Here is a 15,166-nt window from a genome sequence, read left to right as displayed (position 1 = left end):
GTGTCAACATCTCCTGGGGAAGAAGAAGAAGAACAAGAAGAAGAAGAAGAAGAACGGAAGGCGGCGACGGCGACAGAAGACCGGGCCACCGCCTGTAAAAGAGCTACAAGAAGGCGCGGTGGCCCGGCAGAAGAACCGAAGGCGGCGACAGAAGAACGGAAGGCAGCGGCGACAGAAGACCGGGCCACCGCCTGCAAAAGAGCTACAAGAAGGCGCGGTGGCCCGGCAGAAGAACCGAAGAGGGGGACAAGACCCCCGAAGTCGGGAGAAGAGGCCGGCGGCGGGGAGGAAGAAAGCCGGACTCCTCCGCTAGCAAAAGAGCTACACGAAGATAGCGGAGGAGTCCGGCGAGAAGACCCCCGAAGACGGAAGACCCCCGGAGCTGTGCAATAAAATATTTTATCTCGTGTGTTGTGTTTTTTTTTTTGGGTACTTTTATTTTACAGGTGAATGGGTAGGGGTACATTGTACCCCATACTCATTCACATAGGGTGGGGGGCCGGTATCCGGGGGCCCCCTTCTTAAAGGGGGCTCCCGGATTCCGATAAGCCCCCCGCCCGCAGACCCCGACAACCAACGGCCAGGGTTGTCGGGAAGAGGCCCTTGTCCTCATCAACATGGGGACAAGGTGCTTTGGGGTGGGGGGGCCGCGCGGCCCCCCCTTCCCCAAGGCACGCCCCCATGTTGAGGGCACGCGGCCTGGTACGGCTCAGGAGGGGGGGCGCGCTCGCTCGCCCCCCTTTCCTGGCCGGCCGGGTAGCGTGCTCGGACAAGGGTCTGTTGTGGACTTTGGGGGGACCCCACGCCGATTTTTTTCGGCGTTGGGGTTCCCCTTTAAGTCCATTCCAGGCGGCGGAGCCCGCGACGTCTCCTTCGCGGGCCCCGCCTACCTGTACACGCGCTCGAAATGGGCGGATTTGCCTCCGCCTTACGTGGGCGAGTCCGTTCATTTCAAAAGTTGAGCGAACTGTTTGGCAAACAGTTCGCTGAAACAGTCCGCTCAAAAAGTGCCGTGTGTGGCCATGTCCGTCCATGCTAATTTTGAGCGGACTGTTTGCCGAAACTGTTTGACGAACAAAGTTGGCCGAACAGTCCGCCCGTGTGTACGCGGCCTCAATCTTTCTGCCTCTGGGAACAATGTGTAAGTAAAATATCAACAAAATGCTAAATTGTAGCGTTGGGTGACAATAAGACACAGTTGTAATATCCTGATTATCGGTACCATAGATAGAATCGTTGGTATATCTCTACTGCATTATTAAAGTGAAGTTATATGGGTCAACTTTTACTTTTTTTAACTGCTTTATATCTGTATCTGTTCTATATCATATACGCTATATTATCAAAAGTATTGGGACACCTGCCTCTACACGCACATGAACTTTATGGCATCCCATTCTTAGGCCGTAGGGTTCAATATTGAGTTGGCCCATCCTTTGAAGCTATAATAGCTTTAACTCTTCTGGGAAGGCTGTCCACAAGGTTAAGGAGTGTGTCTATGGGAATGGTTGACCATTCTCCACCCCAAAACTCACTCATCCATGTCTTTATGGACCTTGCTTTGTGTACTGGTGGTGTTGGAACAGGAAGGGGCCATCCTCAAACTTTTTCCACAAAGTTGGGAGCATGAAATTGTCCAAAAATGCCTTGGTATGCTGATTCCTTAAGAGTTTCCTTCACCGGAACTAAGGGACCAAGCCCAACCCCTGATAAACAAACCCACACCATGATTACTCCTCCACCAAAGGATTTGGAGGAGTGGTCCAATACTTTTGGCAATATAGTGTGGATGAGTGAGTTTGGGGATGGAGGAACTTGACTGGCCCGCACAGTCCTGACCTCAACCTGATAGAACACCTTTGGGATGAATTAGATGGGAGACGATGAGCCTGGCCTTCTTGTCCAAATCAGTACCTGACCTCACAAATGTGCTTCTGGAAGAATGGTCAAACATTCCCATAGACACACTCCTAAACCTTGTGGACAGCCTTCCCAGAAGAGTTGTAGCTGTTATAGCTGCAAAGAGTGGGCCCAATATTGAACCCTACGGACTAAGACTGGGATGCCATCAAAGTTTATGTGCGTGTAAGAGCAGACTTTCTCAATCAAGGTCTTGTGAACCCTAGGGTTCCTCCATAGTTGCTAGGGGTTTCTTGAGCAGTGAGCAATTTCTGACTTTTTGGTATGTAACCACTGATCCTAATTATCTTTTTAGCTATCTGTAAGCGGACATTTTTCCATTCTTCCTACTGATCACCAATGTAAAGGGCAATCTTTGCGCTATTGTAAGGAACACTGTTCCCAATTGTCCACCAGTGTAAGAAGGCTACTCTACCATGGACCACCAATCTAAAGGCATCCTTTTGCCACTGGTTGAGTGGTGTAGAGAAAATTATTTAATACTCAATAGTGCAAAAACTAAAGAAATAATAGTGGACTATAGGAGATCAAGAAAGATCAATCATTGCCTGGTTTACATAGGTGGTGAGGAGGTGGAAAGGGTGGACACTATTACATTTGTGGGATTGCATATTACAAAGGGAGTTGTCATGGTCTCAAAAGACTTTTTTTCTAGTGAAAAAAGTGCAGCAGAGACTGTTTTTCCTTTGGAGACTGAAGCAGGCTGGATCGCCCTTAAGACTTTTGGTCAATTTCTATCAGTGTACCATTGAAAGCATTCTTCTCCACTGCCCTGTAGTGTGGTATGCCAGCTGCAGGGCAGAGGATAAGAAGCGCCTGTCTCGTGTGGTGAAAACAGCACAGCGGATCATAGGAACAGAGCTACTGAATTTGGACACAGCATATGCCAGCTGATTAAAAAAGTGGGCAAAAGCTATTAGTATTGATCCAACCCACCCGGGTTACAGTGTGTTTGTCCCAATGCCATCTGGAAAAAGATATAGGCCACTTAAAACGCACACTAGTCGCTTAAAGCATTGTTTTTTTCCATAGGAGTATTGTCCATAATCCCATCAGGTACAGTTTTTTTAGGAATTTTATGGGGAATTAAAAAAAAAATGTAATGAATTAATTTTTTTTTAATAACATTTTATATTTTGATATATTTAAATAGATATGTGGGCATGTGCTAGGTGTATGTATGTGTGGTTTTGTTGAGAAGTGTTATATTGCTGCTATAAAGAGTACCTGAAATTTTTTGTTGTTGTATGTATACAATGACAATAAAGTCTATCTATCTATCTATCTATCTATCTATCTATCTATCTATCTATCTATCTATCTATCTATCTATCTATCTATCTATCTATCTATCTATCTATCAATGTAAGGGGCACTTGCCCGTTTATTCTGATGGATGTGGACGGTTATTTCTCCACTGATTACCAATGTAACAGAACACTACAATTTTAGTAGTAGACTGTTTTCTGTATTATGACTGGTTCCATTTCATTATTATTACTGAAAATACTGTCAAATACGCAAAGTACGCCACATTTTTTATTCTTTTATTTATTCTTATATCTCAGCTTACAGTTCATGCTGAGCTTTAAATATTGAAATTATTAGCAGGGGTTATCTGATACCTGAAAGTTATTTCAGGGTGAAATAGTTATGAAGAAAGGTTATTCTATCGAGAGTATCCTGGAAGTCATGAAAACTGGGCAACAGCAACCAGAGATTAAAAGGTTGAGCCTTAAGTTGTTTCTTTTTCCTCTGGCACATTGCTGTTGGTCAGTTATGCCGCGTACACACGACCGGACTTTTTGACAGCAAAGGTCAGACAGAACGAGCCCGTCAGACAATTCAATCGTGTGTGGGCTCCATCGGACCTTTGCTTGCCAAAAATCTGGCGGACTTTAGAAATAGAACATTTTTGAAATTTTTCCACCAGAACTCCACCGGACCGAGAAATCCGTTCGTGCGTATGCTAGTCCAACGGACAAAAACCGACGCTAGGGCAGCTATTGGATTACTCGTTATGAACTTCCTTATTCTAGTCCGGTCGTACGTCATCACCTTCAAATCCGTCTGACTTTGGTGTGATTGTGTGTGGCCAAGTCCGTTCATTCGGAAAGTCTGTCGGAACTCCGCCGAAAGTCCGTAGGACCTAGTCCCTCAAAAAGTCTGGTCGTGTGTACGCGGCATTAGACCACCTATCCCACTAGTGGGCCAAAAGTGCAGTCTAAACGCTGTAAGGGGCAAGCTAGATCTTGGTTTTCTGAGCTCTGATTTTTACTTTTCTAATAGAATACCATAGAAGTATCAGAAGAATGACAGGCTCCACACCAATGACATCACTAAAGCAAAAACAAATGTATTGGTGTCCAACAAAACTGCTGAACATCCTGCTCTACTCAAAAGTATTGTGTTAGAGAAGATTAAGCCCTTATGGTATTTCGTCTGGCTGTTTGTTGCAAAGCAATATCGTTTTTTTACTTTGGCAACTTTTTTTACTTTGGTCTCTTCTAATACATGGTAGTTTTAGCAAGGACGTGCTCGTGGGCAAGCGCCCAAGCCATCTTGGATTGCACAAGGGTCATGGGCGCTTGGAGCAGTGTTATCTTCTATACCTTCTAGAATACCTTGGAAGTCAATGTTCTGGAGAAAAACTATATGCAAGCATCGACAGGTGCCAATGTTTGAATTAAAGTTTACTAATCTTCAAATCAGTACAGGTACACCCGAAGGAAACATTTGACATATACCCTTAGTACCTGATTAGGCTTCTGGGAAAATTCCGTTTTTGTACATGACAGATTGACATCCCCCTCACATCCCCCTCACGCTATTCCAACTACACATTATCAGAGTTAAAAATCTTTTCACAGATGGAAAGAAGGATACTATTGTTAATATGCAATTATGGACGTCTAAACTAATCTCCAGTAATATGTGGAAAGACGCACACTAAGATAAGAAGCGCCAACCGCAGCTATTAACTCATTACAAAATTATAGCCTTGTAGGATAGTAACTCTCAAGTGTTCCTGGTGTGATAGCTTCCCCTGTGGGATTACCCTATGTAGTACAAAGCTTCCAAATCTCTTGAGTCTTTGTTATGTGTGCTGAAGATTCCAGACCTCCCCTCTCACTTACTTAGATCTTCTTAACACAGAGCAAAAGCACATTCACACTCTATTAGGCTCCACACTTGCTGGGCCGCCGTATTTTACTTCCTGCAGTAATCTGATTAACATAACGGAAGGGATGAAAAGGTTAGGGTGTAAGGATGTGAATGACTCTTGGACCACTCTCATTTTGACACCTGGAGGCCAACACTGAGTGGGTGAAATGGCTTCTGCTTTCTTGTAGGCTTTTTCTTCATTGCAGCATTTCTTAGAGCCTTGGTGCTCAAATTGCAGCCCTTTGCCAATTATAATGTGGTCCTTGGGGGCTGTGCAGCCAATAATCGGTTTTATCCTATCTAGGTGGTTGCCCAGGTCAATGAAGAAGAAATGTTTGTTACACAGGGTCCTGTTAATTAAAATGCATGTTGATTTATTTCCCACTATCCTACATTTTTTTCTGTGCTACCCATCCCTTTTCACAGTATTTTTTTTTTAACTTAGAAAAATAGAAAATGACGGCAGAAAAAAGACCAAGTGGTCCATCGAGTCTGCCCTTTTTTTTTATACATGTTTTGTTTTTTTGTTTTTTGTCTAAGTATAGATCTATGTTTTTTACAAGCATATTTACTGCTGACTGGCTCACTACCTATGCTGGTAGTTTATTCCAAGTATCAACTACCCTTTCAATGAAAAAAATACTTTCTAAGATCCTAAACCTTATTCCCCCCCTTGATGTATTTAAAGGTTTCAATCATGTCTTCCCTTTCCCTTCTTTCCTCCAGAAGTCGCTCTCGATATGTTTTATCCCTCAGACCTTTTACCATTTTTGTTACCCATCTCTGGATTCGTTCTGATCAATATCTTTGCATAAGTGAGGTCTCCAGAACTGGATACATTATTCTAAATGTGGTCTCATTACAGAGCTATATATGGGGATCAGGACCTCCTCCTGCTGGTGATCCCTCTAGTGACGCATCCTAGAATTCAAAGATGCATCACCCTCTGATCTTTTATAATGGATTTTGTTGAGAGAAATACATATCTAATATGGAGAAGCTATTTTTAAGGGGACTGAAGGGAGCACAAATATGGAAGCAATGGTTAGTAAATAAAGTGTAGTAGCAGTGATCTGTAGGATTTTCATGTAATGTGCCTTCTCCAATAACTCCCATGTTTGCAGTCTTTGACCATCACTTGTAGCCTACCTGTAGTCTTTGGCCAGCTTCTGTTGCATGTCTTCATTGTCTGACAGCTGCCTGTAGTATTGAACTCGCTGCATGTTATGTTCAGACCTTTGGTGATGTCAGGGGCCACACTTGTGACCCTCTGCATCAACAAAATTGATCACTGCTGTCTTAGCCCTTGTACACACGGTAGGAGATTCCGACAACCAAATCCGTCGGATTTTGTCCGACGGATCTTGTCCGAAACTGTTGCATACACACGGTCGGACAAAGTTGTCGGAAAATCCGATCTTTCAGAATGTGATGACGTAATTTCGTTACGATGGGACTACGTTCAGGCTAGTAGCCAATAGCTTTGATGTAGGAATTTGATCTGAGCATGTGTGGCACTTTGTCCGATCGGAATTCTCTACACATGATCGGAGTATGTCTGATCTGAGCATTTTTTCGGAAAATATTTCCGGCAAGTTGGAAAATTTGGTTCCGACGGAAACAGTCCGATGCAGACCACACACAATCGGAATATCCGACAAAACGCTCCGATCGGACACATTCCGTCTGAATCTCCGATCGTGTGTACAAGGGCTTAGAGTAAACTAGCAAAAATTCTAACTACAAGAGTAAAATAGTCTGAAAGAATATTTAAACCCAAGAAAATAACTATATCTCATCATTGGAAAACGACTTCCTCCTCCCACCTCTTGAAATGGGCCCAGATATTCAACAAAATCATGGAAATGGAAACTTTGGTGGCAGAAGACAGCCCCGATCCTGAAAAAGACCACGTGGACCTGCTGAAGGGTCGAAAGTGGTATTAACCACTTTCCAAGCCTTAGTAGAAAAGTAATTGGTTCATTTTTAAACAATGTAAGACATCTTTGAGCATTTTCGGATCTCTCATCCTTTTTCCTATGTTTCTTTAATTTCCCACCATCCCATACATTAGTACTCATGAAGTTTCTTCGTAACTTATGTACTTATATTCGCGTATTCATAGCTGTTCCCAGGTACTCTGTTTTATGGTTATTGCCTATTCAACATTACTTCAACCACAGTTATCCTGGGCAAATGTATGATTCACTTTGGGTTACTGTAAACGTGTGCACTCATGTACGGTATATTTAACTTAAATATATCGCAGCTCACCAGTCCTTAAATGTGGTGTCTGCTTTAATTATTTTTCAGGCAATGTTGGCCATAAGTTCTCTATTTCTGACACAATACAAACATTCCTCTGTGTAATCACACTCTGCGGGGAGAGTCATCTTAGTAAGGTGAGGAGGACTTACGTAGATCCTAACTTTTCCACTTGAGGAAACATTTAATTCTTGTTTTGAACAAAAATAGTACTAGTTAAATTGCAGCTGAAAGATGTCCCTTACTGAGACACAATGAAGCTTTTACACCGAATGTAGATCACTAGAACTTGGCTCTGGGGATCTAAATTAGCACCAGGATGTCTGATAATCACCAGTCATCATCCATTTATGCCAAATGTGATGAACAGTTTAATGAGGAATGCAAGCATTGCCCTCATTGTCCTCACCACCTGCACAGCAATCTGGGGGCAAATGGAGTGAAAAGATTGGTATTAACCAAATAGATCTTACTCAGCCATGCCGAGACAACAGAAGGATCTTAGTCTAGGAGATTGACATGCATTACTGGTCAGGCATCTTTCTGAGTGAGGCCATATTATTAACAAGATAACTTGGCCTTCAAATAGTTCTAGAGGGGCCCACAGATTTGAGATGAATGCTTAATGATGGCCATTGAAAGATACATGTTTTGTTGGTGTTGAAACTCATGCAAACACATGTGTACGTGAAGAATAACATCTACAAAGCAACTCTTAATTTTCTTCGGGGAAGGGAAACAATAGGCTATTTATAGATGCATTACAGTCTGGGCCGAAAACCTTTTTTTCATGAGGATGGCTGCTGTACCAAACAGATAAAAATGCCCACTACAAAGCAATTAGAGTGGCAGGTGCGACTGGATTGCCCTTATGTACCTGAGTATGAGGGCATTTTATCGGGGGAAAACAATAGCCAGTCTTAGCTGCCGGTGACTGCATGTACCTCATGGACTTGAGGTCCTCTTCCCTAATCCAGTCCAAATGACTATTACCTTATAACTGTGGGTACATTTAAATGAAGTTCCAGGCTAGAATTAACTAAGATTAAAACTGCTCCCAAACCCAATAGAGAGGTTGTACAGATGTCGATCAGTTGATCGACTTTTTTTTTCTTTTTTAATCATTACATTGGATGGTACTTATATTGAATGAAAAAAAAACGTCTATTGTGGTAATTGCCGCTTTCTTTATATAAATCTTTAATCCTCTGCGCCCTTACTCCCACAGCAGTAATCTTCAAGTGCTGCAAAGATTAATAGGTGCTTCTGGATCTGTCTTTAGTCATAGAAGATTTCAGCAATGCAAAGTGTTCTATGAATAGATGACAGGTCCACCGCCACCATTCATTGAACATTTTTGGTTGCAGGAAGCTATAGTCAGGGGCGGACTGACCATTGGGCCAGTCGGGCATTGCCCATGGGCCCTCGAGCCACTAGGGGGCCCCATCAGGGTTGCCAGCCTCAGTAAAACCAGGGACAGTATGTAAAAATATGTGTTTTTTTTACATCTGTCTCTGAAATGTCCCTTACTGACATCCTTTTGGTCTAAAAATCCCAAGATTATAGCTGCCCTACCTCTTCAGTACCTTCTCAGCCAATAAAAACATGTCTGTGTATAATGTGTGTACATGTATGTGTATACTGTGTGATTGTATACTGTGTGTGTGTATACTGTGTGGCCCCATAATCTCGGATTGCCTGGGGGCCCCATAATCTCCTATTGCCTGGGGGCCCAATGAGTTGTCAGTTCACCCCTGGCTATAGTACAGCTTTTATGAATGGAGGAAAGGGGCATAATTGACGAGAGCCTGTGACAGGTCTAGTGATTTGTATTAACCCCGTAGCACTGGCAGATTACCTTTGGGGGGGGGGGTGAGTACTGAAGATTTAAAGGAATAAAGAAGCCACCAGCACAAGGGACCACCAGCACTTCTCATGTTATGTAAATATACCATAACTTGTGCTGATTAAAAAAAAAAAAAACTAGACGTAAGCTTTAAGTAGGTAATCTGTTGTAATAAAATTATGTACAGATAAACACTTGTAATAAGTCACAATTGTTCTCACCGAAAATACACCATACTTTACCTTTAAAGTCCGCAGCCGCAAATATAATTCTATGGAAGCCCTGTATTGAACCTTCCACTGAAAATAAATACATTTCAGTGATGGATAAACATATAAAATTGGGTGCTGTTTTCAGGAAGGCTCCATACAATTTCCACATCATTACCCCCTAAAATACATACAGCTGGAAAGCCACATTGCAAAAGTCACGCTCACTGATCTCCATAATTTAAAGAGGGGGAGAGGAAGACATGCTGAGCGAAAAACTGAGCCAAGCAAAGACAAACCACCCCTTGGTGACATGTATTAATACACATAATTATATCTCACACTACTATAACCATAACATAAGAGCTTTCTGAGGATAGCTATGTTACTTTATTGAAGGGCAATTAAAGACTGTTAGGAAGATTGAAATAGTCAGGGACCAGGCCATTTAGGGATACCTTAAAGTAGGGGTCTTCAAACTTTCTAAACAAAGGGTCTGTTTTCTGTCCTTCACACTTTAGGGGGACTGTGGTAAGTGGAAGTAGAAAATGCCCCAGCATCAGTGGGAAGAGAAACAGTGCACCATCATTGGTATTAGTGGGAGGAATAGTGCCCCATTGTTGGTGTCACTGAAAGGAATAGTTTCCCGTCTTTGGTGTCAATCAAAGGAATAGTGCCCCATCCTTGGTGTCAATGTCAATGGAATAGTGCCCCATCTTTGGTGTCAGTGAGAGGAATAGCGCTTCATCTTTGGTGTCAGTGGGAGGAGTAGTGCCCCATCTTTGGTTTCAATGGAAGGCATAGTGCTCCATCTGTGGTGTCAGTGAGAGGAATAGTGCCCCATCTTTAGTGTCAGTGGGGGGGATAGTGTCCCATCTTTGGTTTCAATGGAAGGCATAGTGCTCCATCTGTGGTGTCAGTGAGAGGAATAGTGCCCCATCTTTGGTGTCAGTGGGAGGAATAGTGTCCCATCTTTGGTGTCAGTGGAAGACATAGTGCTCCATCTTTGGTGTCAGTGAGAGGACTAGCGCCCCATCTTTGGTGTCAGTGAGAGGACTAGTGCCCCATCTTTGGTGTCAGTGGGAGTGATAGTGTGCCATCTTTGGTGTTAATGGAAGACATAGTGCTCCATCTTTGGTGTCAGTGAGAGGACTAGCGCCCCATCTTTGGGGTCAGTGAGAGGACTAGCGCCCCATCTTTGGCGTCAGTGGGAGGAGTAGTGCCCCATCTTTGGTTTCAGTGGAAGGCATAGTGCCCCATCATTGGTGTCAGTAAGTAATAGTGTTCCATTGTTTATATCATGTAGGAGGAATTATGCCCCAATGTTGGTGTCAGTGGAAAGAATGGTGCTTCATCGTTGGTGTCAGCGGGAGGAATAGTGCCTTGTATCAAAGGGACAGATAAAGGCAAACAAAGAGCCATGGCTTGGAGACCAATGTCTTGGAGGGTGACCATTGAATGCACTTATCATTTAGAGAATTTCCAACTTGAGTAGAATTTATAAAGACCCTAAGGAGACATATACCCAACTATAGCCAACCAACAGCAAATTTCTAGTCAAGCAGCTGTTGAAAAGCAATTAGCATTGGATAGGTATAGGTATCCGTCTTCTAACAAAACCTAATGAAGTGTCAGTAAAGACAGATGAGCCATCACTGAGGAAAAATTACATAACTGATCTTTCCTAACATTCTAGAGTTCTGCACTGACCAGATTCTGCCTACAGAGGAAAAGTGAATACTGTATCTGAAAACAGACTTCCGAAAAGCCCTGGAATATATATTGTATGTGGTGGAACTTGGTGGGGAAAAGTTTCTATTTTATAGGACTTTACAATACATGCATGGGCGTTTAAATACATGCAATATGCTCAGCTGGATTTTTTTGCAGGCGGTTATTTTCTAGCTCAGGCCAACTGATTATGCATTTATTTTTCTGTTTATGGCTGGTGTTGTTTACTTGTCTTCATGTGTTCATTCATCAAAATACATTGACAAATAATAGTATTGTAATATAAGTGTGGACTGCATTAATCATAAAGTGGTCTAATCAGTTCTTTCTCTTTCAGCTTGTGACTGTCATCCAGTGGGGGCAGCAGGGAAGACCTGCAATCAGACCACTGGACAATGTCCGTGCAAAGATGGTGTGACTGGACTAACATGTAACCGATGTGCCAAAGGATATCAGCAAAGTCGTTCACCCATTGCTCCATGTATCAGTGAGTATCCTTGAGGTTAACCATCCTGGAATACTATATATTTGTATGACTTCTCTAGAAATGTTTTTGCCTTACGTATGAAATGTCAAAGTGTACCACTCTATTGTGTCCCTGCCAGTTTCGACTGCCCTACATATGCGGTCATGATGACCTGTGATCTGCACATCTGCACTCCTAAGTCTACTTTGACAAAGGTCAGAAGCTGTCTGAGGACCAATGTTCATCACTGTGATGGACCAAAGTTCCTGCAGAAAATGGTAGATAACAATGAATGCCCACACACTAATGAACCGAAAATGCAATCGGTTCTGTCATCCACGGTGACCTGCAGGATCATGGAGATGACTTGAGGTCCACAGAGGTGTGCCAGTATAAACATCAAATTGTCTTGCCCGGGTATAGGTAGCCTAAGATCTGTAAGCTCCAATAAATCTCTGTACAACCGTGGGTCTACAATTGCTAAGGCCCGGTTCACACTGTTGCGGTGCAAATTGCATCCGTTTTGAGTGTGATTTAGGTGTGGATTTCACAGCGAGATTTCTGCTTGTCAGGTGCGGTTACAATGCAAACTGTAGAAACCGCAGCTGTGCACAAGCCGATTGGTAAGAAGTGGGTGGTGGTCACGTCCGTAAGAACCGATGACTTATCAGCTGTCAGTAGGGTTCCTTGCTGACAGCTGAAATGTAAACAAAAGAATGCCGGCAATGAAAAATTCTGAAACAAAACAATGTGGGGGCCCTACTACAATCCATACCAAGCCTTCAGACCTGGTAAGAATGGGGTCGCTGGGGTCCCCCCCCCCCCCAAATACATACCAGATCCTTAGGTTTGTGTAGAATTTAGCTTGTAAAACGCTATAGCAGTGGTCTCCAAACTGCAGCCCTGGGTCCCGATGTGGCCCTTTGCTTGCCTTTATCCAGCCTTCGAGGCACTAACAATGGGGCATAATTCCTCCCACTGACATTATCAGTGGGGGCATTATTCCTCCCACTGATATTAACAATGGGGCATAATTCCTGCCACTGACATAATCAGTGGAGGCACAATTCCTCCCACTGACAGCAATTTTGGGACACTATAACTCCTACTGACACCAATGATGGGACACTATAACTCCTACTGACACCAATCACGGGGCATCATTCCTCCTGCTAAAACCAATGATGGGGCATCATTCCTCCTACTGATACCAATGATGGGGCACTAATCCTCCCACAACCACCAATGATGGGGCACTATTCCTCCCACTGACACCGATGATGGGGCACTATTCTTCTCACAGACACCAATGATGGGACACTATTCCTCCCACTGAAACCAATGATGGGACACAATGCCTCCTGCTCACACCAATGATGGGACACTACTCCTTCACCTGACACCATCGATGGGACATTTTCTACTCCCGCTGGCCACAGTCGGGCTCCTCTAAAGTCTGAAGCATAGTAAACTGGCCCTTTGTTTAGAAAGATTGGAGACCCCTGCTCTATAGTGTGCTTTAAATCACCATAAATAAAAGCTATAATATGCCTGATACTTGCAGGTAGACATGTGCAGAGTAAAATATTTCGTTTTCGTCCGAAAACTTAATTTATTTAGTTACTCCCGAAATTCGTTTTTATTTATTTCGTTTTTCGTTCAAAAATTGCATTCGTCCGAAAATCCACATGAATTACGGTCGAATCTGTCTTTGAAGGCTTATGGTGTCTGTCGAATGTATAAAGAAGATTCGACAGAGCTAGTATATAGCATACTTTAGAACCCTATTAAAGTCTATGGGACTCCAACGTTCAAAATCTAAAGTGCTAATTTTAAAGGCTAATTTGCAAGTTACTGTCCTAAAAAGTGTTTGGGGACCTGGGTCCTGCCCCAGGGGACATGTATCAATGCAAAAAAAAGTTTTAAAAACGGCCGTTTTTTCAGGAGCAGTGATTTTAATAATGATTAAAGTGAAACAATAAAAGTGTAATATTCCTTTAAATTTCGTAGGGGGGGGGGGGGTCTATAGTATGCCTGTGAAGGGGCGCATGTTTCTAGTGCTTAGAACTGTCCCTGTACAAAGTGTCATTTATGCAGGAAAAAAAGTCCTTTAAAATCACTCGCAGATATTATGAATTGTCGGCTCCCGTAATACAGAGAACACTCATTGAAAGTCATTGATAAAAAAATAAATAAATAAATAAATAAAAAAGCGTGGGGGTCCCCCAAATTCAATTACCAGGCCCTTAATTTCTGGTATGGATATTAAGGGGAACCCTGCCTCAAATTTAAGAAAGATTTTGACGTGGGGTTCCCCCTAAATATCCATAACCAGACCCTTCAGGTCTGGTATGGATATTAAGGGGAACCCCGCGTCAAATTTAAAAAAAAATTGACGTGGGGTTCCCCCTAAAAATCCATACCAGACCCTTTATCCGAGCACGCAACCTGGCAGGCCGCAGGAAAAGAGGGGGGGACGAGAGACTGAACCGTACCAGGCCACATGCCCTCAACATTGGGAGGATGCTTTGGGGGTCTGTGACCCCTCAAAGCACCTTGTCCCCATGTTGATGAGGACAAGGGCCTCATCCCCACAACCGTGGCCGGTGGTTGTGGAGGTCTGCGGGCGGGGGGATTATCAGAATCTGGAAGCCCCCTTTAACAAGGGGACCCCCAGATCCCGGCCCCCCCCTGTTTGAAATGGTAAGGGGGTACAAAAGTACCCCTACCATTTCACAAAGAAAGTGTAAAAAATGGTTAAATAAAACAAACACACTTTTGAAAAATTCCTTTATTAAAAATAAAAAAATAAAAAAAAGATTCCAGCGGCGGTAATCCACTCTTGCTATCCAGCGACGGACGGTCATCTCTCCAGCGATGTCTCATCTCATCCAGCGCAGCGAATCCATCCTTCTTCTGTCTCCGTGGAGGAGACACTGCAAGGATTCCGGCGGCCTGACGTTTCTTATATACGTTGGGCGGGGCCACCCGTCACCTGACCCCGCCCCCCCCTCTGACGCAAGGGGAAACCCGGGGTTCCCCGTCACGTATGGGTGACCCCGCCCCCCTCTGATGTAACGGAAACCTGCCTGTGTTACATCAGAGGGGTGCGGGGTCACCCATACGTCACAGGGAACCCCGGGTTTCCCCTTGCGTCAGGGGGGGGCAGGGTCAGGTGACGGGTGGCCCCGCCCTCCGTATATAAGAAACGTCAGGCCGCCGGAATGCCTGCAGTGTCTCCTCCACGGAGACAGAAGAAGGATGGATTCGCTGCGCTGGATGAGATGAGACATCGCTGGAGAGATGACCGTCCGTCGCTGGATAGCAAGAGTGGATTACCGCCGCTGGAATCTTTTTTTTATTTTTTTATTTTTAATAAAGGAATTTTTCAAAAGTGTGTTTGTTTTATTTAACCATTTTTTACACTTTCTTTGTGAAATGGTAGGGGTACTTTTGTACCCCCTTACCATTTCAAACAGGGGGGGGCCGGGATCTGGGGGTCCCCTTGTTAAAGGGGGCTTCCAGATTCTGATAAGCCCCCCGCCCGCAGACCTCCACAACCAC

At 43.8% G+C, this 15,166-nt stretch overlaps 1 protein-coding gene across 1 annotated transcript in view; it reads left to right on the top strand.

Annotated features, from left to right (window-relative positions):
* Positions 1-15,166, top strand: part of NTN3 (netrin 3) — a 195,216-nt gene that overhangs the window by 144,904 nt on the left and 35,146 nt on the right. Inside the window, exon 4 of the mRNA XM_077449223.1 lies at positions 11,474-11,623. Within this exon, the coding sequence (XP_077305349.1) occupies positions 11,474-11,623 (150 nt within the window). The remainder of the gene's footprint in view (positions 1-11,473; positions 11,624-15,166) is intronic.

Source organism: Lithobates pipiens, unplaced genomic scaffold (genome assembly GCF_037356315.1).
Source record: "Lithobates pipiens isolate NorthernLeopardFrog02 unplaced genomic scaffold, aLitPip1_a1.2 Scaffold_22, whole genome shotgun sequence".
NCBI classification, from domain to species: Eukaryota; Metazoa; Chordata; class Amphibia; order Anura; family Ranidae; genus Lithobates; species Lithobates pipiens.
This window is presented reverse-complemented; position numbering and strand designations above follow the sequence as displayed.